The sequence below is a fragment of the Tursiops truncatus genome, chromosome 12 (assembly GCF_011762595.2).
Source record: "Tursiops truncatus isolate mTurTru1 chromosome 12, mTurTru1.mat.Y, whole genome shotgun sequence".
Classification (NCBI taxonomy): Eukaryota; Metazoa; Chordata; class Mammalia; order Artiodactyla; family Delphinidae; genus Tursiops; species Tursiops truncatus.
In genome coordinates, this window is record NC_047045.1 from 70,345,883 (window position 1) to 70,370,340 (window position 24,458).

Here is a 24,458-nt window from a genome sequence, read left to right on the forward strand (position 1 = left end):
GAATCAGCTTGTCAACTTCCATAAACAGCCTGCTAAAATTTTTGTTTGGGAAAATTTTGATTGCATTGACTCTGTGTATCAATTTGAGATGAATCAGTATCTTAATAATATTAAGTCTTCTGATCCATGAACACGGTATAACTAGGTATTCTTTAATTTCTGTTAGCAATATTTGTACTTTTCAATGTTTCTGTGATTTTTGTATGGGTCCCGTACATATTTTTTCCAACTTGATGTCAAAGTATTTCATATTTTTTTGATACTACTATGAATGGCATTGTTATAATTTCTTATTGTTCATTCCCAGTATATAGGAATATAATACATTTTTATATATTCATCTTGTCTTATGCAACCTTGCGAAACTCATTTATTTGCTCTAGTAGTTTTCCTACATAGACAATCACATTGCAGCAAATAAAGATAATTTTATTTTTGTCCTATTCACTCTGATTAACTGTTTGTCTTCCTCTATTAAGAATTTAAGGCCCACAAGATCAGAGACTACTTTATCTTACTGTATTATTTTTAGTACCTAGATCATACCCAGCACACAGCAGACATTCTAATATTTGTTGGGAGAATGAATTTATAAACAGTATTACTTTGTAAATCAATATTCACTTGAATGTGTCAAATTTTAACCATTCTTCTATTTCTAGGCATTTTGGTTGTTTCAGTTGTTCACTACTATAGACTAAAATCCATAATTTATTGCCAAATCTTTGTTCACATCATAATTTCCCTAAAAAAACTTCTAAAAGTGGAAATGTTTGGTGAAAGCATATGTAAACTTTGAAGGTTTTTGAAGTGTTCTGTGTAACTGCTCTTCATTAAGCTGAACCTATTTAAATTCCGAATAGTACCATGTGAAAGTGTCTTTCTTGGGAAACTTTGATTTCTACTATAACTAATCTTCCTCATTAAGTGTTTAGAAGAATCAGAGATAACAAAGCAATCACCTTCTACCTTTAATGATGTGGATGCCTGCTAAGCCATTGAGGGCACAAACTAGCTGCCGATGTGCTTCTTCACATTCAGTTCCACATTTCTTCTGCAGAGATGTCAGCAGTTCCTCCATTGTCATGGTGCTAAAAGAAAAGGGAGATTGTTCAGGACTAGAAAGAATCCTAAGTTAGAGTATTATATTACATAAGGTCAAGGGCACCAGACTCTTACAGAGTCTTTGTGATCTTCAGTATCTTTCTGTTTACCCCCATTTTCACCATTATCACTTTTAGCTTGATTACCTCTTACTATTCTAGCAAGCATTCTTCTGATCCCATCATTCTTTAACTTTCTCTCATTTCAGTCAATGAAGACCAGAAGTAGGAAAATCTTCCTAAAGTACAAAGTACACATGATATACTTGGAACAGTATGGGTGTGAGAATGTAACACTGAATCTGTATCCTAGCACTAAACGTAATTAACCTCTAAGAGCCTGACTTTTTTTAATCTGTAAAGAAAATGAATATTCTCCAAGGATCAGCTCAAATGCCATTTCCACCAGAAGGCTGTCTAACATTAACTACTTTATATAGAAATTACTGTCATACTCTAATTGTCCACAGCAACTCATATATACCTCTTGTGAAATACATCATGTTTGCCTTACATAATAGAGATCTATAATCTTTGTCAGCTCCTTTATTTGTCCATAAACTGCTTAAAGGCAAGGACAAAAGTCAAATTCCTCTTTATGTTTCTTACAGCACCTGAAAGGGTATCTTTTTAATATCAAGTGCTAAAAAAAAGACCAGTTCTTAGTCACAGTCTGATGAACAAAAAAGTTTCTGGGACAATAGAGTATTGTGGGCATAAATAACCTTAATGTATTAGAAAGGAATAATCAAAGAATATAGCTAACACGACTATAAAGAAAATATTTAATGGTAATCTAATTCATCTAATTCCCCGATGTGGGAACCAAAAAATATAATGCAAAAAGAACAAAAGCCTTTCATATCTGGGGTGCAGCAGAAAACAACCCCCCCCCCCACAAAAAACAACAAAACCCTACAACAGTTCTAATTTTAAAGAAATGTTCAAAACCGTGAAAATAATTTTGATGTGATTCTCTATCACAAAGGGGGTTCCATATCAAAGAAAAATCACCACACTGCTAAAAATAGCTGACAACTCAGTTATAATACCCTGAACGAAACTGTGGGCTAGGAAGCTAATTGCTTAAATATTGTCTATGACTACTGTATTATCAATTGGAGTATAAGAAAATTGGTAATAAAACCTTTTCTGGAGTGGCAAGAACTCCCCACGAACAGCCTGTGGGTGGCAGCAGGCCTGCCTGAGCCTCAGCAATGGATATAGGATGGAGGTGACAGTCCTTCTGTCCAGGCTGCTGAGCTTCAAAGCCCAGTCAGAAATCTTCCTGAGTTTTACTACTGCATCCTGGCAGCACACTTCATGTTGACGGTGATAGAAATGTCTTTCCACTGGAGAAAAGTGGAGCCAGTGGATTTCTTCTGTCTGAGGGGGTATCTGGATCTATACAGAGGAGAAAAAAGAAGATTTCACCTGGAAATTTAACTTTCTACCAAAATTCTGCTTTTCTTCTTTTTTTTTTTTTCCTAATACCCTTAATCAATAAAAACTTATCCTACTGACTTGGTCAATCACATCTTTCTTTGCAGACCTCCACAGTATCTTGGCAATAAAGCTGTAGAGGAGCTGAGGATTCTTCTTGCAGTAAGGGCGATAGAGAAGTCGAACCCACCAGTGTTTGACACAGTAAGGTTCAATACCAAGAAAGACCACTAACCCAAAAAGATCTGAAAAGAAAGAAAAAAAGCACATTGAGAATACAGACGGTGCCCAACTTACGATGGTTTGACTTACAATTTTTTGACTTTACCATGGTGCAAAAACGAACGTTGTTAATTAATAAATCATCAAATCTGATTTATCTCTATCAGTCTAGCATAGTGGATCTCAACTGAGGTGGAGGTGGAGGGGTGTGATTTTGCCCACTGGAGACATTTGGCCGTGTATGGAGACATTTGTGGGTGTCACAATTGCAAGAATGCTACCAGCATCTAGAGGGTAAAAGCTCAGTATCCAAAATGCCCAGAACAGCTCCCCCCAAAAATGAACTATCTGTCCCTAAACGTCAATGGGGCTAAGGTGAAGAAACCCTGGTCTAACACAAAAAGAAAACAAATGAGACTTCTACTTCCAAATACAACATAGTAAGTCACGTCAGGCTAACATTCCCACTGCAACAACTACAAAAAGAACAGATATATTACAAGAGTCATAGTGTTAAAGATATCAGCGAATCATGGAAGCAAAGATGAAAGATAAACTAAATTTCTAGAAATTTGGGAAAGGCTATTTTTTAAGGTAACTTGGGCATGAGAAAACTTTTGGGGGTGATTATGTTGGCTGCGGAAATAAACTCACAGGTAAATACATATGTCAAAAATTTATAAATTTTACATTTTAAATATTTACAGTTTCATTATATGTCATTTATACCTCAATAAAGGTGTTAAAAAAATTAATAAAAAATTTGTTGAATGGTGACAAGTGCTCAAAACACCTGCCAACATCTTATTCAACCAAAATAAACTAACTACCCAGGGAACTGAGGAATTATTGCTCATACTTTTCAATATTAAAATTAGAAAAAAGTAACTTTGATAGTCATTTTCTTTTTTCTATACCTTCTCAGCTAACCTTTGAGCTGAGTGATACCTTATAAACACCTAAATATCATAATTGGGCAGTTTCCAATGTAACAGCAGACCACTAAATTTGGCCTTTTAATTAGACTGATATTATTCTATAAATATGTTTTGCAATGTAACTTACTAAAATTACACAGGTATTTTAATATATACCTAAAATCTTCCTAAAAAACTCTTGCCCCCCTAAAAATAATCATCAAAAAAAATTGTTTTTCACATCACTGTAATGGATGGATGTTGATATTTTTATTTTAGCAGAATGATAAGTTATTCTGCTAGAAACAAACAATATATGAAAATTTGAATTTTCAGAATGATAAATTTTGAGGATGAATATTTGCCACAGGACTCCAAAAATATTTATATTTTATAATTAATTGCATTTTAATGACAGCTTTTCAGGAAATTTATTATGTAAAACAACATTTACTTAAACCTTTAGTTTTAAATATTTGCAACTTGAACAAAAGTTTTAAAAATGCAGTCTATGTTCTATGGAAAAAATAAGTTATATGAATGAGATTAATGTAGAAGCATGAGTTATACTGTGTGAGCGGGAGGTCCTTATTTTTATAGACACGGCCAAGTGAAATTAATTCCTTTTTCCTCTCTCTCTGGCTCTTTCCCTCTTTCTTTCTTGTCAGGTTCTTCCTGTTTTCTACTCACCATTTGGAACTTTGAGTTCAATTCAGACCTATGTCTACACTGTTCAAGCACGCACAGTAACTGCTCAAATTAGGACAATGGGACTACTCACCATATATCTATCCTCATATATGCAAACAAATATCGCTTGATTCCATTTAAAAAGGTTAAGTGTTTGAAACTATTAGGAGTCAAATATAAATACATATATAATCACTTAAGTAAGGATTTCAGCAAAAGTTAAACATAAAATACTTCTTGTTCAAAAAAATTAAGCTTTTCAAATATATGCAATATGTGAGAAAACCATACATTACCCTCCAATCCTCTCTGTACTGGAGTGCCACTGATGCACCAGCGGTTAATCCCACTTAAGCGCTGAGCCATTTCTGCAGCCTGATGGGAGAGAAATATGAAATAAAAAAGAAAAGAAAAAAGACACAGGGAAAACTCAAAAGTCAGGAATATGTTTACTTATGAAAATAGCCCATGTCAAGCTACGTTTCAGGTCAGATGCATCTGCGCTTATCGAACACTTATCACACTCAATATTGAATGTCATATTCAACGGGCTATCTTCTAGTACAGTGGTTCTCATTAGCAGGGGGCTGTCATGTGTCCTTCCAAAGAGGAAAGGTAGTTCAAGTATGTGTAGAATGAAAATACCCGCTGAATGACTGATACATTCCCTCGACCACCCCATTCTCCAGATGTGAACCACTATGCTAATAGACATGATTTATAAATTCAATTCAGGTTATAGACTGGCCAAAGACAGAATAAAGACATACAACAAAGTCTGAATAAAAATTCTGTCCTCTAAAGTAGTATTTTTCTATTACCATTTGGTCTCTCTGATCAAAAAACTGCCAAAGTTATCAGAGGCTATATGACGAGCCTTCCACATAGCAGAAGTGCTTATAAAAGTCCCTAAATACTTTGATCTGCATCACACAAAAACTGCCATCTTATTCAAATATACATGTGCATTGCATTTAGAGCAATGATTCACAGATTACCAAACTAATTCCTAAGGATTATATAGTTCATACACAGAGAAAAGCAAATGTTGAGTGTTTAAAGGCAAACTTTTGGCCAATGTCAATGCTGTGGGTTAACTACACTTAAACTATTACATTTTCTATGGACAGTTTCCTCCAATCCCTTTCCCTTTTCTCTTCCCCAGCCCTCAGAAGGTTCTGCAGAAATTCTCACTTTTACAGTAGGACATTCAACCATCTGAGCTTCGTCAAGGCAAATCCTCCACCACTCCACAGCTACAAGGGGGCTCGGAATGGCCATATAGCGCTTCTGGTTCCTTAAGCGACGCCCATCCTCACTATTGCTGTGTGGGATATCTACATAGTTTAGTTCTGAACGAAGGACATCATAAGTAATGATGACTATATCCTGTTCTGCCAAAAAATGAGGCTGTAAAAAACCATCTTTCTTCACTCCTTGATATACCTAGGAAATAATCAGCATAGACATAGTTATTGCAGAAAGGCACATCAAAGATACTGAAACAGTCATTTATTTATACACTTACTGAGCCCTTTCTATTTGTTTAGAACCAAACATGCTATAAGATACATCCTATACCTGTCTAGAGAAAGATGCATTTTAGTGTGTAAGACTAATAACATAAGTAATGTGAATGGAACAGTAAATGTGAAGGCTCACAGTGGAAAGACCAATTCTATGGCTAAGAAGGTAAATTCAGAGAGAAATTCAAATTTGCGGTAGATCTTGAAGTACATTGAGGAGTCCTCACAGGTGGAGAAAAAGGGAAAAGGACTTACAGGTAGGTGGGTAGATGGAATAGCTTGTACGAAAGCACAATGGTGTGAAAAAGTAGAACAATAAGAGCTATTATTTACTGAATGCCTTTTATATTTCAGACACCATGCAAAGTTTTATCTCCTACTTTCAAAAACAATCCTGTTAGTTGTTATTATTTCTATCCCACACATAAGAAACATGTAGTGACTTGCTCCAAACTGGTAGAGTCAAGATTCAAACCAAGGTTTGCCTACCCTACAGAACAGAGCTCCTCAATGGCAAAGACGGTCTTTTACATATTACTGTACTCTCCATGCCTATCATAGTGGCTGAAATCCAGAAAACATACATAACATTTGTGTGGAAAGAAGAACAAAGAGAGTAAAGAAAACTAACAGTAGTGAACAACAACATTAAATGACCACTTACTATGTGCCAGCACTTTATCAAATCATTTAATCTTCACAAAAAGTCTGTGAGGGGGTACTACTTTCAGAACTTAGCACAATTCCTGGCACATAATAGGTACTCAATAAATATCTGTTGAATGAGTAAATCCTTATTTTACAGATGGGGTAACTGAGGCTTCAGAGGAAGATTCTGGAGCTAAAAGTTGAAAGATCATACAAGTTCATACTATTACACAATGCTGCCTTTGAATTGCATTTCTCTCAGAGTATAAACGCTCATACAAAGACTTTTTCATTTATACGATCAAGATTTTTTTCAAAAGCTTTCATCTTTCCATCCAAAGTGCTTTAACTTCTGATGTCAGAAAAGAATAAACAGTCTACGGTTCTATTTCTTATTCTCAATTTCCTCTTCAAGTTCTGATTTAATATTATTATTATCTCATTAAGTTAATTCTGGGGACAAAAAACAAAGTGACAAAGATTATAAAAATTATCATGGGGCTTCCCTGGTGGCGCAGTGGTTGAGAGTCTGCCTGCTGATGCAGGAGACACGGGTTCGTGCCCTGGTCCGGGAGGATCCCACATGCCGCGGAGCGGCTGTGCCCGTGAGCCATGGCTGCTGGGCCTGCGCGTCCGGAGCCTGCGCTCCGCAACGGGAGAGGCCACAACAGTGAGAGGCCCACATACCAAAAAAAAAAAAAAAAAAAAAAAAATCATGGAGTGAAAATTTACATTTTCCTATCCCTTTAAAGAGTCCAAACTACCTTACCAAGACCCGAAGAGATGATGACCTCACATGTCTATTGATTTCATCCACCCACTGATGACAGATGGAACTAGGGGAGATGATCAGCGTTGCTCTTGTTGATACTGGCTCCATCGCAACAAGGCAGTGGGGGCAGTAGAAAGGTTTAATCTTCAGATTCTTCTCTTCATAATTCACACATTTTGCATGCTGCCACAAGTGGCATTTCAGGCACTGAACACGAGGCTTACGGTCTACCTGGTCAACTTCACCACATATGCACTCAAAGTGATAATCGGAGGAATTATAGGGACCCATGATATTAGAATGTGGCATGTCATGACCAACAGGATTTAGAGATTCAGCTTGGTCCTTCGCTGCATGTTTTTGCTTGACTTCAAAGACACATGTACTTTCAGATGTGGTAACATCAGTAACTGCAGAGTCACCAGTAGCTGGACAGTGATCCTGTGAGTTGAGATTGATGTTAAGCTGACTTTTTTCCTTTTTTGTGGATGGAACAACAGGCTTTTTCCTCAATTTACTACGATTTCTCCTGGCCTTATAGTAATAATAGTAAGGATCATCATCATCATCAGAGGTGTTTGATGGCAAGTATTCGGAATCTGTGTCCTTGCTCCCTGGTTTTCTGGATTCTTTCTGAATTTTCCTTGGACTCCCCACAACCTATGAAAAATATTATTTATTTAATTTATTTCAACAGAGTGACATATCTGAAATTAAATGCCCAACTTCATGTGCTTTACATAAAAATCTAGTAGCCAGTCTTTGTTACCCCTTCCCTGAGGAGAATCACTCTTGATCAGTGGCTTTCAAGTTGGTCTAAGAACTCCCCTCCCTGATTTTCCCTCCAAAAGCAAAAGAAAGCTCTACTGCTATATCATTAAGATTTGGAGTGAACAAAAGTTAGAAAGATAAAGGAAGCTACTAATTTTGGCATCAACTTCTTATAATTTACAATCTGCCTAAATCAATAAAAGACTGGTAGTTTATAATATATAAATATACAAACTAGGGCAATTATACAAATACCAAGTATTAAAATACAGCATTTAAACAAAGTGAAAATTAATCTACTAGTTACTGCAATTAGCAAATAAGTTCCTTCTTTCTTTCTCCTTTCTAACTGTGTACCCTCCTGCAATTATTTATTGAATGCCAATTCTGTGCCAGGCATCATGTTAGATGCTGGGGATATATATATGAGGAATATTTAGCTCCTGGTCTCAAAGGGGTCTGTTGGAAAAGACAGAACAGTAAAAAATAAAATGACGCCATAGGAATCCATAAGAGGGTTATATAACCCAGAGGGGCTGCGATGGGGAGGTAGGTGCCAGCAATAGCTTCCTAGAAGTGATGTCACAGTCAAGGTTGAACAGAGGAATGAATGACATTAACATGGAATGACTGGCATTAACTGAAGGAGATTTTCTTTTTTGGGTAGCAGAAGGATTATTAAAAGCACAGAAGTTCATTGCAGTCTTCTAACCTAGCTGGGGAGAAACTGGTGGAGACTCCCTGCTCTAGGAAATGAACTTTTTGGACTGTCATTTCTTTCACAGTAGCTAAGCTGGTAACTTTACATTCTAAATTGTTGTCATTAGTCTTTTCTTGATTTATGTTTGCCAATTTGTAACAATTTTCTTAAAAGCAAACTGAACTTATTGGCCACAAAGCAGCAGTTTTATAAAAAAAAATAAACATTTTATAAGGTGATGACATGAGAAAAATAAAAACTTATATAAAAGATTCATTGTATATAAAGAGCTATGCAAATGTAAGGTATCAATATTTTTATAAAGTATGGAACATGCTTTTTAAACTGCTGACAACATGAGGGTAAGAAAAGTTATCTTAAATTATAATATGCTTAACAAACTAATTTTATAATTCACTCAATAAATATTTATTGAGTACCTGACATGTCACGTACTCTTCTCCAGGCTTAATGGTGACCAAAATAAAGTTGCTACTCTGATGGAACTTATATTCAGAAGTAGAAAACATATGCCTCAGCCGTAAGCGTTTTTCCCAATGTTTGTTTTTTTATCATCAGACTGTAAGAGCTTCAGACAGGTGGGGTCTGTCAACTTATTCTGTAAAGCATCACATAAAGCTACTTAATAAATGCTCTGTTACCTGCTTTTTTGTTTTATCATGTATATCCTCTTCCTTGTAATTCTTTCCCAGTGTAAAAGTACCAGAAAAACCGTGGCCTTTGATCTGTTTCACAAGACCTTCAAAAATTAAACATTTCAGCATCCTTTTCAGAAGACTCCTGTTCCGTTGAACATCATATCTATATATAGAACTGACATACTTGTAGATGGAAAGAATGGAAACTCCTTTTTTTCCATTCATTTCTTTAACAGCTGTCAAGATCATCACACGTGTAGCTAAATGCAAAAGGATATACTAACTCAGTCAAAACAATTAAAATGAAAAGAAAACTCAGTTAATCTTAATGTGTACCGAGGACCAAGTTAAGAAGAAAATAAATCAAAGATTTATTAAAGATATGTTGTCTGTACATCATCATTTTGAAGAATATGTAATAAAAATTGATCTCAATAATTAAGAAATAAATTACTGTAATGGAATAATTTAAGGAAGAATTACATTAATTTGCTAATCTTACAAATCAACTATTATTTAAAACTACATATTAAAAAAAAACTTCTCACAGTTATTTACATAAATGCTACCATTAGCAAGGGAAACATTCATTTGCTAGCAGAATTTGAAGTAGCTACTCTTTATCAAAGCCTGATTTAAACTGTAAGCTAAAGAAATTTAAATGTTTCAAATTAAGCAAAAAACTGTCTGGACCAAGTCAAACCAAAGAATAAATGTTTATTTTTGTTAAGATAATATGCCTTGTAATTGAACTTTTATGCAAAGTATAAATAACTGTAGAAACAATTATTCATAACAATTACAAGATATCTCTATATAATAAGAACCAGAACAAAGATCACTGTAAAAAGGTGTTACCTTTAAGAGATTTCATACTTACGGGGGCACTGAACTTTTTCTTTTGGTTCAAATTCCATATTCTGGGTTTCTGTGTTTTTTACATTTCCTCCAGAATTATGTGATGGAATGAAATAATTCACCACTTTTCCCTGATATAAACAACATTAAGTAGTCACACAGTGTTCTGCTTTCAGTATTCTGAGTTGCTTAATAAGACAAACCCTCCTTCTATTAAGGAGATGCAAAAGAGTTATAATAAATTATGAAAGAAAGGGCTAAATATGTTATGCACAGATATAAACCTTATTTTTTATTTCAGAGTTTATAGCTAGCCATCACTTTTTAAAATTGTACGTTATCTTAAATTACCTAAATTTTAAGTGTGAAACTTCTGAAATTAACTTTTCAAGCCTTGTTTAAAATAGTAATAACCCACTGAATTTGTAATAATACTCAAAATAACTTAAAATTAACACAGCTAATGAACAGAAAATATCCAAAGGAAGTTACCGATAGTTAAAACTGAATACTCCAACTCATTTTCTACAAAGGAGATAGACATTCCCTACTCTAACCCTTACTCAAATCTGAAAGGCTAATTTTGCAAACTTTACACTATTAAAAGATCACATAACCACTAAGGTTGTGAGCATGGTGGGCCCTACAGGTAATTACAGTTATGCCTTTAACTAGTGGCCTCATTTCGGCAGGATTAAATGGGCTGATTTCAGATTCCATTATTGGAAAATATGAACTGTGAGCTATATTTGCCTCACTGAAGTTTTTTCTTTTTCTTATAAACTCTAAAATTTGCATTTTTAAACACAATTGTATTTTGGAATAAAGACTCAGAGTTTGTTTCATCTAGCAATCTAATTACTAAGCTGTTTATCCTGTAACAAAGTTCTAATTATTGATATTTGACTCTAAGATTTACATATCTGTTGCACAGTTTTTGAAAAATAGCTCTCAAAAATATTTAGCAGTAATACAGAGATGTGAAGTAGTGACAAAACATTTGAGGAAGTAATAAAACTTTCCTAAGGGAATTTCTCTGCCAGCTAGAAGGAAGCTTGGTAAGTGACAGCATGTCGCCTTCCTAGTTGGTCAATATCACTTTAAAAAAACCCCTCCAGGTCACGAACATCCCATTTTCTGTGCCTACTTGAAGTTAACTAACAACTAATATAAATCATTAATTGCAGAGTAAACTGAAAGTGTTGACTTAAGTGCCAAGCAAATGTTTGATACATGATGCTTTTGGAGAACATATGTCCCCGCTTTCCCAAGCCCTATAGTACTCCTACTACCTCAGGAAGAGTGAGAGCATCTTGTTTGACATCTTGTCGAGTATGTGTCAGAATCAGAGCCAAAACCTCTACTGTCTTTCCCAGACCCATCTCATCTGCTAAGATTCCACCAAGCAACTGTGGCCCAGCATTTGGGTACTCACGGATGATGCTAAGGAAAAGACAAGAAAAACACATCATAGGAATGCAAATAAAAATTACACTGTTCCTAAAGAGAACTGGGAGAAATGCATAGAAAGCTAAGCTTTTAAAAATTATATTTTAGGTTGCAACAATTATAATCCCTAGATCATGAATATAAGAACTGTGATCAAAAAACTGCCTGAGCTGACAACTAAAGTCTGCAGAAACAGAATTGGTACTGTCATCATTTTTTTCTTCTATAAATAAAAGGAAGCATGTCTGCCTTCTTTCTGTGACCTTTATGAATCTGTGAATAAAAAATTAAGAATGGCAATAACTACTGATTCACTAGTCATATTTAATGATTCCTAAAACTCTTTTGTAATAGAAATTAACAAATTTAATGAACTGGCCCATAATAAGATGACATTTTACCTAAAATTATAATCTCTTTAAATATCAATAACTATGCATCTTAAGTCTATTATACTGCATTTATCTACTGAAAAATTACAAGTGCTATTAATTCTATGTCTATCTATAAAAATGTCTAATGAGACCTGGACTTAGTATTCCTTCTTGAGGTACTGCTGAGGCTGAAGACTTACGCTACCAATCTCATACAGGTTTTTGTAATATTTATTTTTACTATCGTTTTGCCTTACCAGCCTGTATATGGATTGTAGTAGAGTTTCAAACCCTCAGATGTAACAATTTCTCGCCATAGGAAGTGCAGGGCATTTTCTAAAGAAAAATATAATCATAAGAACAAGTTTGTTTGTTTTCCTTTCTGCCAGATAATCACATTAAAATAAAAGTAAGTTAACAGTCAGGACACCCTGGAAAGGCACATACACATGGGAAAAAGGCTAGGACTCCTCTTTCTTTTCTTCAGATATTATTCTTTAGCTTTCTTTGCTTTGGGCACCAATATGTTCCATATAAACAAGTGATAAGACAGAAAAAGTTTAGCAAATTACAGAGGATTAACAGGAAAAGAAAACTAATACATATAACCAAGTCTTACCCAATAAAGGAAAGTAGCTTATCTTTTATAAATCCTTCAAGAAGTTACCTGATGTCTTTAAATAACTCAACAGATATACGATACTGGACTAATACATTAACGTAAATCAGACCTAACCTTTTATATGGGTCTGAGTCGGAGGAAAGGCTTAACTGAGGAAATAATATCTAAAACTATAACACTGAAGTACTGAGTTTATTTCAGCCAGAATCGTCCACTAACCCTTCCCTTAATATTTTAAGTTGTTCAAACCAACTGCTAAGTAGGAAGTATGGCTCCACTCACCAGTGAAATGGTAAGTCACTTTTTGTTACTTTCTTTAGGGATTAATAGATGAAGTAGGAATACAGACATATAGGTTTTATAAAATGAAAAAAATTAAAAGATAAAAAGCTTTAATTTAAGGGAACCAAGGGAACAGAAAAACTACTAAATGACACATGGGATTTAATCAACAAAATCCAGCCTGTGGACAAAAAACAATGAATCACTGACACATGCAGCACGGATGAACCTCGAAAACATTATGTTGAAAGAGGCCAACTCCTTCCACCCGAGTGTACACATTTTATCATTCCGTTTGTTTCAAAAACAGGCAAAACTGGGCTTCCCTGGTGGCGCAGTGGTTGAGAGTCCGCCTGCCGATGCAGGGGACACGGGTTCGTGCCCCGGTACGGGAAGATCCCACATGCTGCGGAGCGGCTGCGCCCGTGAGCCATGGCCGTTGAGCCTGCGCGTCCGGAGCCTGTCGCTCCACAACAGGAGAGGCCACAACAGTGAGAGGCCCGCGTACCGCAAAAAAAAACCCCAAAAAACAAAAACAAAAACAACAGGCAAAACTAATTTACGGTGATAGTGGTTGCCTCCCGAAGGGGTTGAAGTAGGAGAACTGACTGGGCAATTATAGAACTTGCTGGGGTGATGGAAATACTTTGTCAGTCCTGTATGATAGAAATATTAAAAGAAACAGGTAAAATTAATTTTAATACTTGTTTTCATTTAGCCCAATATAATCAAAATATTATCATTTCAATATGCAATCAATATAAAAATTAGTAGTGAGATATTTCACATTCTTTTTTTGGTACTATTTGAAATCTAGTATATATTTTAAACCTATTGCACATAATTTGGACAACCACATTTCAAGTCTCAAGAGGCATGTGTGGCCAGTGGCTACATTTGAAAAAGTCTGGTTCTATGTCTTAACTGAGTTGCTGGTTTCACAGATGCATAGATTCATCAAAACTTATCAAACTGTGCCCTTAAGGTCTGTGCATTTTACTGTATGTAAGTTACACCTTAATCAAATTCCTTAGTTGAAAAAAATTATTTCATTTTGGAGAAAAAATAATCCAGTCTGTGGTAAACTCTACAGAGCTAACCATTCCTTAAACAAATATACGAAAAAAATACAAGAGAGAGGAGATAGAACCTATGGACTAAAAGAAACTTAAGAGACAGCAACTAATTCCAATATATGGATGTTATTTGGTTTCAGATTTGAACAAACTATAAGAAGGAGAAATAGAGAGAAGGGAGGGAAGGAAGGGAGAGAGATTTGGTGATATTAAGGAATTACTGGGTTTTAAAATGCATTCTACATATATTTATATCTGTTTAAAAGATCCTTTATCTTTTAATGAAATAAACCGAAATATTAACAGAAGAAATGATACAATATGTGGGATTATTATTTCAAAATAATTCAAAATATTGGGGGAGGAGGAGGAAGAAGAAATAATATTGGCTATGAACTGATATTTCCAAAATAAAAAGTTAAAAAAATAAAGTTTGTTGGATAAAAAAGTGGGAGAAATAAGAGCTATTCATCACTGATTAAAATAAATCTATACAGGAAGAGTGAGAAATAGTTAACACTTTACTTCCTAGAGTCATGTAAAAATCTCATCTTGTGCCCATGCCTTTAAAGACAATGATAAAGAAGTGGCACAAATGACTCCCATAAATCTACTACTTTTTTGAAAACACTTATTAGATGGTGTTTCATTTTATTATTTATTTTGTGGAGTAAAGAAAATACATGCAAACCTAGGAAAATTAGGTTAGTTACACATTGTCTCCCACTTTTGTAAATTTGTTTTCTGTCCCTAACATTCATGATTAAATTGTAAAGCCTTTTACATATATTAGGAAGATTCCATCTGGTCAGGTTACAAAAGCAATTCTTAGTTGGAAAGGCATGTAAAAAATTTCTTGGTTTTTAAAAATTCCAATCAAGGCAGCCTTTACTTTGGCTGGAAAAATCAGTTTGAACTTTTATGGATGAGGGAACTCATATATGAATTTCTCTAGATTTCAGTTTTGAAGGATTTCTTAGAAAATAATTTTGTTCATAGTAGCACCCATTCTATCCTATGTTTTCAATATGATTTGTTTACTGATCGATTTCCCCCTACCCTCTCTCTCATATAATCCCTCTGATCAATTTGCCTTTCTTTAAGCATCTTATACTTGCCACTAGCAGGGGTGCTTTTGAAATGCTCTTGTTGTAGCATCCAATTTACAGCCTCTCTTTGGTATGGTCTCAACACAGGAGTCAGTGCAGGATGCTGGACATCCACTTGGATGCATGGAGTTTCTCGTTGATGTGTTTTCTTCACAAAGTGATAGAGTTCATCAATGTCCTGTCCCTCTGGCTCACTCTCTGAATCTTCCTCATCCTCTTCCAACACATCTGTATATCCAAGAACAAATGTACTCAAAACAATCCCATCCACATTTATAACTATAAGCAATTCTTATTTCAAGAACATACCATGCATTCTTCCACTTCTGGGGCCTTTCTTAGTATGTTTTTTGACTGATCAAAAATTTACCCATCCATCCTTCAAGAAAATTCAACTGATACTTTTTCCATGACATTTTCTTTTGTTTTCCCTGGTCGGAATTAATATTCTCTTCTGTGTTCATGCAATACTCTTATACTTTGGATATAGTAATATATTGCAATCTGTCTGGTAATACAATCATTTGTGTGTATTCATCCCTTCCCCACTGAACTGTAATGCTCTTTGAGAGCAAAGGCTGTCTTTTGTTTTTATAGTTCCTCAGAGCAGCTAGCACGTGCCTTGCGCGTTGTAGATGTTTAATAAACATCTGAGGAACTGAATGTGAATATCTTTTGCAGTTTGTAAAAGGATAATTTATTTCACTTTTACATCTTAACATAAAAAAAATCCATACGCAATTTTTCTATGTCTAATAAGACAAGGATTCCCATTCTATTTCTTATGCTAAAAAGGATAGGTATTTGGTAGCAGCACCAGCAGCCAATCAGGAGATTAAGGGCTTAAGCCATCAACACAAATTCGTAAGAATTTCAGACTCATTTGTTGGGCACAATTGCCCTGTGGAAGAAGATTCATGCCTACACATGAAAAAAAAAATTCAAACTCTTGAACAAATTTACAAACCCTATTAACTAAAGCTAATGATTTATTACTGAAAGGTTTCAAATAGGCCTACACACATTTATAGAACAGGCCTCATATGCCCTAAAATAAAAACTGTACCATAAAATACATAATTTACTATTTTCAATAAAAATTATGTCATATTAAGATTTTCAAAAGTTTACAATTAATGTGTGGTTATATGCTTAGTTATTTCAGACTGTTAGTATAGGTGTATACTCCAGTATTAGTAACTAAATTTGAAGTTTTCCTTTAAAATCCTTGAAGTTTTCCTTTGAAAAGTTCAAATTTTATTATTTTTAAAAGGCAGAATAATGGAATTCTTATAACTTTAAAAATTCTAGGTGTACTTAAAAGCATCCCTTCCAATTTTAAGTCTTTAACATGCAAAATGATTTACTATTATTAGTTATCATGAAGCTTTGCAAAGAATGTACTGCAGAAACAATTCAATAACCAAGCTCAGAAACGGATTTCCCAAATATTCCAGTATAAAAATGTTCTATAATTTGCACCTGAAATAAGGCTGACCCACCATGAGCAGGACTTGGAGAATTTGAGCCGTTTTTCCAGTAGTGTTGATGGGCTGCATCAAGCCATCCACACTCTCCCTTGGGAACCAATGGCAGACAACTCTGAAACTGCAGTCCTGACCAACGATACAACGTCTTGCCAAGAAACAGTAGCAAAGTTAACTGGTCTTTATGGGAAGCAGGCTCTTGAGATTATTTGTCAGACTGCAAAGGAGAGGTGGAATAAAGGCCAGCCAAGAATCTCTGGCCATGACAAAATAAAAAAGCACAGGAATAATGCAAAAATTCCAATCAGCTCAGATCCCTTTAAATTCTGCCTATTGACTCCATAAACATTTCTTGAGTAACTACTATAAGCTAAGCACATTATTAAGCAAATAAAGACAAAAATTATAGAAGTAGGGGTATTTCGGATAAGTATAATTTTGTCATATAGCAATTTTATGAAGGTTTAATTTTTACTATGGTTTTAGTAGCTGTTTTTCTGGCTGTTATGTATAGGATTTGGGGGAAAACCCACAGCTCTTCAGTAGTAGCAATTTTAAAGTTTACTTTAAATATTACCTGGAATAATAAAATTGTATAACTTTTCCATCACTCTCTTCATGAGTTGATTGAACTTTTTCATTCTTGAGTTTGCATCACTCAGAAAATCTAGTTTTGCTAGGCCACCTTCCAAAAGATAAATTCCAACCTACATAGAATTAATCAACATAAAAATAGTTTTGATTGTACTATACCATTTTTGAGGATATAAGAAAAACATTTTTTAACATCATCATTTTTAAAGGTATTCACAGTATTTACCCCACAAGCACTAAATATATACCTACCAAATCTCCCTTAGATGTTTTCACTTTCAATAACAAATTCATTCTACAAATGCAGTACCTAGTATGTGTGATGCACCATTTAAGTAGCTAGAAAAAAAATATTTCCTTAACTGAAACTGAACCTGGGAGACTGTGATGAGAACACCAATTCTACCAACCAAGTCAATGATTTCCCAACTGGATGATCATCAGAATATCAATGAAGCTGGTTAAAAATGCAGATTCCCCCAGAAGATTCTGATGCACATGACAGGATTCTTAAGCACAGTTAGGTTTGGGAATCCCTATTACTATATCAAACACTAAAATGTATAGGAAAACAGACCTTGATTAAGGTTATGTAGCTTGAGTCTAGTGAAACAATGTAGTATGAAGTTTTGTAGTCAAAATACTTGAATTTTAATACTGGCATTGATATTTAAGAGCTAAATAAACAAACAAAATAATTGATTTATTCTGACCCCAATAGAGAGAAACCTATATGAGATAGCCCACTTAGTACAATTTTAAAACTTCCTAATGGTAGATAATCAATAAATACAGTTTCCTTCATTTTCCTGTATTATCCTGAGCTTGATTCCCTAATCACTGAGATTCTCATAGTTTTTCACTAAAGAACAAGAATCAACCAGCATTATACAGGAATAAGTGGCAAAGATTATTTTTCACTACTTATATTCTGCTTTGTACCTAGAGATGGCTTGCTACAGCAGCAATAAGTGTTTAAAAGTTTATAAAAATTGGGATTAGGGAAGACAGAACAGATCAAGATTTGGTGTGTGGGTGGGAGAAGTAGACAGAACACAGGCATACAATCCATGAATTCTTTCATACTTGTTATCCCTGAGCCACAATTTTTGGCACTCACTATCAGCAAAGAGAGGGAATGCTTGGTTGTACAGTTAGACTGCAGGGAAGAATTAATTACAATCCAATGCTTCTAAATTTTCTCCTTTCCTTCTGTCAATTCTGAAACTATAAATGGGGCTATCAATATAATTGATTTTTAATGTGAGAAATGTATAACACAGCTTTCAACTGAACAGAGGTGAATTTAACATTTTAGAATTTCTTTTCAAGTTCTAGCATGAAGGCATATAAACCTGCTTCATAGTTGACAAAGTACATTTACTTACATTACCTCACCTGATTCTCAACACAACTGTATGAGGTAAAAAGAATGAGTACTATTTACATTTCATACAAAAAGAAGCTGAAATTAGGGCCTTTAAATGATTCACAAAGAGTTACTTGGCTAGTGAATAGCAGAGCCTGAAAAGAATGGTAAATTTATTCATTCATTTACTGAAAATCTGTTTAGTACATGGTATTTTACTGGGCTGTGAAGATAAAAAACTTCATAGTCTAGTGAGGGGGAAAGATATAAAATGTAAGTACACTACAAGTGACCAAGGCAAAAATAAGCATATGTGTTAGATATTATGGGGGAAGAGCATGTAACACCATCCATGGAGTTTAAGAAAGCATCTCCTTAGGTGAAGTAAACTCTGAGCTGAACATTAAGCGACGACCAGGAGTTTGGAGGGATGAGGAAGGCACAACCCAGGCAGAGGGAAGTGTGAGAGCAAAAGCAGAGATGCAAAAAGGCAGCAGGGTATCTGCAGGAAACAAATTAATTTGCACTTTCTGGGACAAACTAAAAAGCAGAGTGATTAAGAGTTGAGGCTGGAGAAGGAGACAAAGGCCTATCAAAGGAGAGACTTATATGCCAGATTATCATTAATTCTAGAGGCAGTAAATAGACTAGAATTCCATTTGCATTCATAGCATACCAGCCCAGAGACAAAGGAAATGAAGGAGTTGAAAAGGCAGTAATTAAAGGATTGCTACAGGAAGAGAAAGAGATAATGAGGACCAAAACAAGTCACTGAGAGTAGAACTGGAAAGGGCGAATCAGGAAGATCCTGAAAAAAGAACAGCCTGAAAATGATTAGCTATAATATACATTTTTTATAGTTATTGAATGTCCCAAATAAAATGTACTCTGACACTTAATAATGAGAGGCTTATTGCTGGCTTTCCAGACTTTCCTTCTAAGTTAATTTCAAAATGGGCTGTCTGATGCAGAAAAACCTTAAAAGACACTACAGAAATTGCATACCTTGATAATGTGATTTCCTTCTGGTTTTTGGTAAAGTTTTATTCTTTTCTTCTTTTGCAGCCACCCCAAATCTTCTAACATTTCACCACTAAAGGATGATTCCACTTGAATACCTTTGTCACAAATACTGATTGGCTCGTTGAGTCCTCTTTCTTTTTTCTCTATATCTTCGCATTCTGAATGAACATAGATCACAAACTGACAGCTCGACTCTGAACTCATCAGTGTAAAACTCCTTTCAGAAAAATTTTCAATTAAACTCTGTTCAGGAAGAAGCTGAAGAGTTAATTCCCCTAGAAATGCTTTCCAAGAATTATCAAAGTGACAGGGAGAAATCACAATATTCAGCTTTGGAGACAAAGGGGAAAAAATGCCACCAGTCTCTTCTTCAACTGATTTTGAGACGCTCACCACTTCTGGACACCTCTTCTTATCTTTGTGAGCCACTTCCTCCTTTAGACTATCATCTAGGATGATGCAGTGAGCAGAAGAGGAGTCCAAACCTGGGCAGGACTGCTCGTCATCAGTTGAGGTGAGAGGTTCATTCCTTCTGTCCTCATGCATATTCCAACGAAGCTGCTGTTGCTTTTCCTCATCTACCCTCACTGGAGGAGCACGTTTCCGTCGGCTGCTCATTTTCAAGTTATCTTGGTAAATATGAAGTCTAGAAGACAAACGCAACAGTAGGCATTCCAAGAGAGGATTTTAGTATTAAAATACTCCCAGATGAGAAATTCAGCAGAGAAAAATAATCCCACACATAACATGGAATCTTCAGAGACACACAAAGTAATGGATAATTTTTTTAATAAGTCAAATACAGCTTTGGAACACATTCACTATAATCTCATGTATCATATAAATTCTAATGGTCTTATTGGTCTTTTACAGATAAATTTAATATAGATAATTTGTTGTTTAAACTAAAATAAATTCTAAAAATACATTTAATGAGCAGCATGATAGTAAGGTAAATCTCTCAGATATCCTGGAAATGCTTATTTGAAAACTTTTCGTGACATTTAGATTCATATCATCACCATAGAATTTCAATTTTGTTTTATAATCCCAAAGAGTTAACAAAACTTCACTTGACTCTTACATAACTTAAAAATCCCTAAAAATATATCTTCTTTTTCAAAAGAGGAAGATGAAAACATAGAAATGTATTTCTTTTTGTGAATCAGCATATAAAAAGAATAAGAGGGATATCTGGGCAAGAAATAAGGTGGTGATGGCAAACAGGGGAAATAAGGCAGAGACAATAAAAGAAGAAAATTTAAAAATATAGGGAAAAAAGAAAAGAAAGCTTTGTCAACTCAAAAGAGGAAACTGGGCTAAAAGCAGCCTATATAAGGTAGGTCCTAAACTACGTTTCCCAAAATAATAGCCAATTCCTATACATAGCATAAAACAACTCAGAGAAGTTAAATCACAAAGTCATAATGATGGTTAGTGCCTATTCCAATTTATTCCAACCATGTAGCTGGGGAAAAAAAAAAGGATGTATAAACAAAATTTGTCTTCAAGTGCAGTTTAAGAAATATTCTCAGAAAAGGGAACCCTCTTCCACTGTTAGTGGGAATGTAAATTGATACAGCCACTATGGAGAACAGTATGGAGGTGCCTTAAAAAACTAAAAATAGAAGTACCATACAACCTAGCAATCCCACTACTGGGCATATACCCTGAGAAAACCATAATTCAAAAAGAGTCATGTACCACAATGTTCACTGCAGCTCTATTTACAATAGCAAGGACACGGAAGCAACCTAAGTGTCCATCGACAGATGAATGGATAAAGAAGATGTGGCACATATATACAATGGAATATTACTCAGCCATAAAAACAAACTGAGTTATTTGTAGTGAGATGGATGGACCTAGAGTCTGTCATACAGAGTGAAGTTAAGTCAGAAAGAGAAAAACAAATACCGTACGCTAACATACATATGGAATAAAAAAAAATGGTTCTGAAGAACCTAGGGGCAGGACAGGAATAAAGACGCAGACATAGAGAATGAACTTGAGGAAACGGGGAGGGGGAAGGATAAACTGGGACGAAGTGAGAGTGTCATGGACATATATACACTACCAAATGTAAAACAGATAGCTAGTGGGAAGCAGCCGCATAGCACAGGGAGATCAGCTCAGTGCTTTGTGACCACCTAGAGGGGTGGGATAGGGAGGATGGGAGGGAGAGAGATGCAAGAGGGAGGACATATGGGGATATATGTATATGTACAGCTGATTCACTTTGTTATAAAGCATAAACTAACACACCATTGTAAAGCAATTATACTCCAATAAAGATGTTAAAAATATATATATAACATATATAGAAAAACAAAAAAGAGAAATATTCTCAGTAATTCCATTTTTAAATAAAATCCAGTCAGGTATTTGCCGAGTCCCCAGTAAGTATTCAACACTGTGCTGTATTTGAGGAGAGGATATAAAAGAAGTATAGATCAAACCATGGTCCTTAATTCAATACAGACGATAAGCTGTGTTTTGGTTTCTTGACGACAAACTGAGCTCACAGCAGTCTACATCCCTCTACCTCCACTAACTCGCCATCCTTAATTACTCTGCTCCAAATCTAGCCCTGTTTAAGGTAATACAAAACAAGGGGAAATCTCAGCTGACCAGAAACTTTGAGGTATTCCTAAAGAATGATACAGAGGGAATCAGACTGGAAAGCTGAGTGACAGCGTGAATGTATTAGCACAAAAGATGGGAGCATCATCAAGCGGGCTGCCATGCTCAGTGGTGGGGGACCTGGTAGTGGAACCCAAAGTGAGTCCAGGGCTACGGCACAGATAATAGTGGAACAATAAAGTGGAAACCCACAGGCCCTTACCTGCCCTATTTCTCCCAAAGCCAAGGTAGCTGTGATGGGGGTATCTATTTTCTGGTGGGAGCGGTGCCTAAACTGGAAAGATGTCCTTTGCCACTGACTAAAGAAAAAAAGGCAGATGACAATGGACTCTGCCTATATGGAGGTCTCACCAATCTCCCATTCTCACTGAATACAACAGAAAACAAGTCTTACATCTGCTTCTGAGCCTCCCCTTAAGCAAACTGTACAAGCAGAGACAATGAAAGGTAAAGCAAGGAATCTGAACCTCAAAGATGAGTTCACAATCAACAAACATGAAGGGATCTCCAACAGGAGTATAAATGAACAAAGAAACTTTCACCCAAACAGATGGAGCAATCTGAATAAGAACTTTATAAAACAGTCAAATCATTACATCCTCAGGGAGATAACATATTGTTTTCATGAAACAGAATCAGGAAGTCATAACACAAAAAGGTGGCTATTAAAAAAACTGACTGGCAATTTTAGGAAAGCAAATTATATTACTGGATATTTTCGATCCGCAGTTGGCTCAATCTGTGGATGCAGAATCTGCAGACATGGAGGGCTGACTGTATCTTTAAAGAAATAAAGGTGAAAAAAATGACAAAAGCCAAGAGAATTCACTTGCAGACCCACATTTACAAGAAATGTTAAAGGAAGTCCTCACAAAGGAAAATGATATTAGATGGAAATTTGGACCTACACAATGGGATAAAAAGCATTGTGAATGAAAAATATGTGCATAAATATGTCTTTTTCTCTTGTTTTTACAGTTCTTTAAAAGATAACTTTAAGAATTTTTTATTCTGAAAATTGTCAAGTCTACATAAAAAGAGAGAAATAGCCTAGTAGTATAATCATAGAGAGATATATATACTATGTACTATGTTTATGGACTGAAAGACTCAAGATGCCAAAATGTCAATTCCTCAATATTGATCTACAGAGTCAAAGTAATCCCATTCGAAATCCCAACAGGCCTTTTTTTTTTTTTTTTTTTTGTAGAAACTGACAAGCTGATTCCCAAGAACTAGAAGAGTCAAAATAATTTTGGAAAAGAAGAGTAAAGTTGAAATATTTAACAATGACTCCAGGACTTACACTGACAGTAATCAAAACAGTGTGGTAATGATATAAAGATAGACATATAGACCAATGGAACAAAATAAAGTGTCCCGTAATAGACCCACATAGCATGGTCAATTGATTTTTGAAAGAAATTCAAAGGCAATTAATGGGGAAAGAATATCCCTTTTAATAGATACCTCTATGCAAAAAAAAAAAAAAAAAGAATCTTGATTTTTACCTCCCCACACACATAAAAACTAACTTGAAATGGATCATAAACTGAAATATAAAAGCTAAAACTGTAAGGCTTCCAGAAGAAAACTGAAGAGAAAATCTAAGTGACAGTGGATTAGGCCAAAAAAAAAAAAAAATTTAAATAGGACACAAGAAGCAGAGACTATAAGAAAATGATAAATTAGGCTTTAATGAAATTAAATACTTTGGCTCTTCAAAAGATATTGTTATGAAAATGACAGGGGAAGCTGCGGATGGGAAACAATATTAGTAAAACAAATACCTGATGAAAGATTTCTATGTGGAATATATAAACAACTTGCAAATCAATAGTAAGAAAAACAACCTTATTAAAAAATGGACATAAATTTTGAACAGTCGTTTCACCAAAGAGAATCTATACGTTGCAAATACTGTAAGCACATGAAAATATCTTCACCATCATCAGTTATTAAGGCATTTCAAATTCAACCCATAAACCACAATGAGAAACTACATATCCAGTAGAATGATTAAAATTTAAAAGACTGAGGATGTAGAAGAACTAGAACTGAATTCTCCAGCATTCCAACAGGAAAAGTCTGTCAATTTCTTACAAAATTGAATATATATTT

At 35.0% G+C, this 24,458-nt stretch overlaps 1 protein-coding gene across 7 annotated transcripts in view; it reads right to left on the reverse strand.

Moving 5' to 3' along the window:
- SHPRH (SNF2 histone linker PHD RING helicase) overlaps positions 1-24,458 on the reverse strand; it is a 90,782-nt gene that overhangs the window by 60,740 nt on the left and 5,584 nt on the right. For 6 of the 7 annotated variants that reach the window (XR_004529281.2, XR_012324901.1, XM_019951812.3 and 3 more), the window contains exons 2-14: positions 19,677-20,340; positions 17,286-17,415; positions 15,231-15,449; positions 12,390-12,468; positions 11,602-11,752; positions 10,332-10,440; positions 9,455-9,711; positions 7,319-7,981; positions 5,570-5,821; positions 4,672-4,750; positions 2,628-2,791; positions 2,251-2,507; positions 970-1,091 (exon numbers count right to left, since the gene is read on the reverse strand). Coding sequence is in view for 5 of the 7 variants with exons in the window: in XM_019951812.3 (XP_019807371.2) it covers positions 970-1,091; positions 2,251-2,507; positions 2,628-2,791; positions 4,672-4,750; positions 5,570-5,821; positions 7,319-7,981; positions 9,455-9,711; positions 10,332-10,440; positions 11,602-11,752; positions 12,390-12,468; positions 15,231-15,449; positions 17,286-17,415; positions 19,677-20,312 (3,118 nt within the window). In the remaining 2 variants the exon portion in view is untranslated. Of the gene's footprint in view, positions 1-969; positions 1,092-2,250; positions 2,508-2,627; positions 2,792-4,671; positions 4,751-5,569; positions 5,822-7,318; positions 7,982-9,454; positions 9,712-10,331; positions 10,441-11,601; positions 11,753-12,389; positions 12,469-15,230; positions 15,450-16,723; positions 16,800-17,285; positions 17,416-19,676; positions 20,341-24,458 lie in introns of those variants that run through there. The other variant, XM_073789706.1, reaches the window with a different exon arrangement.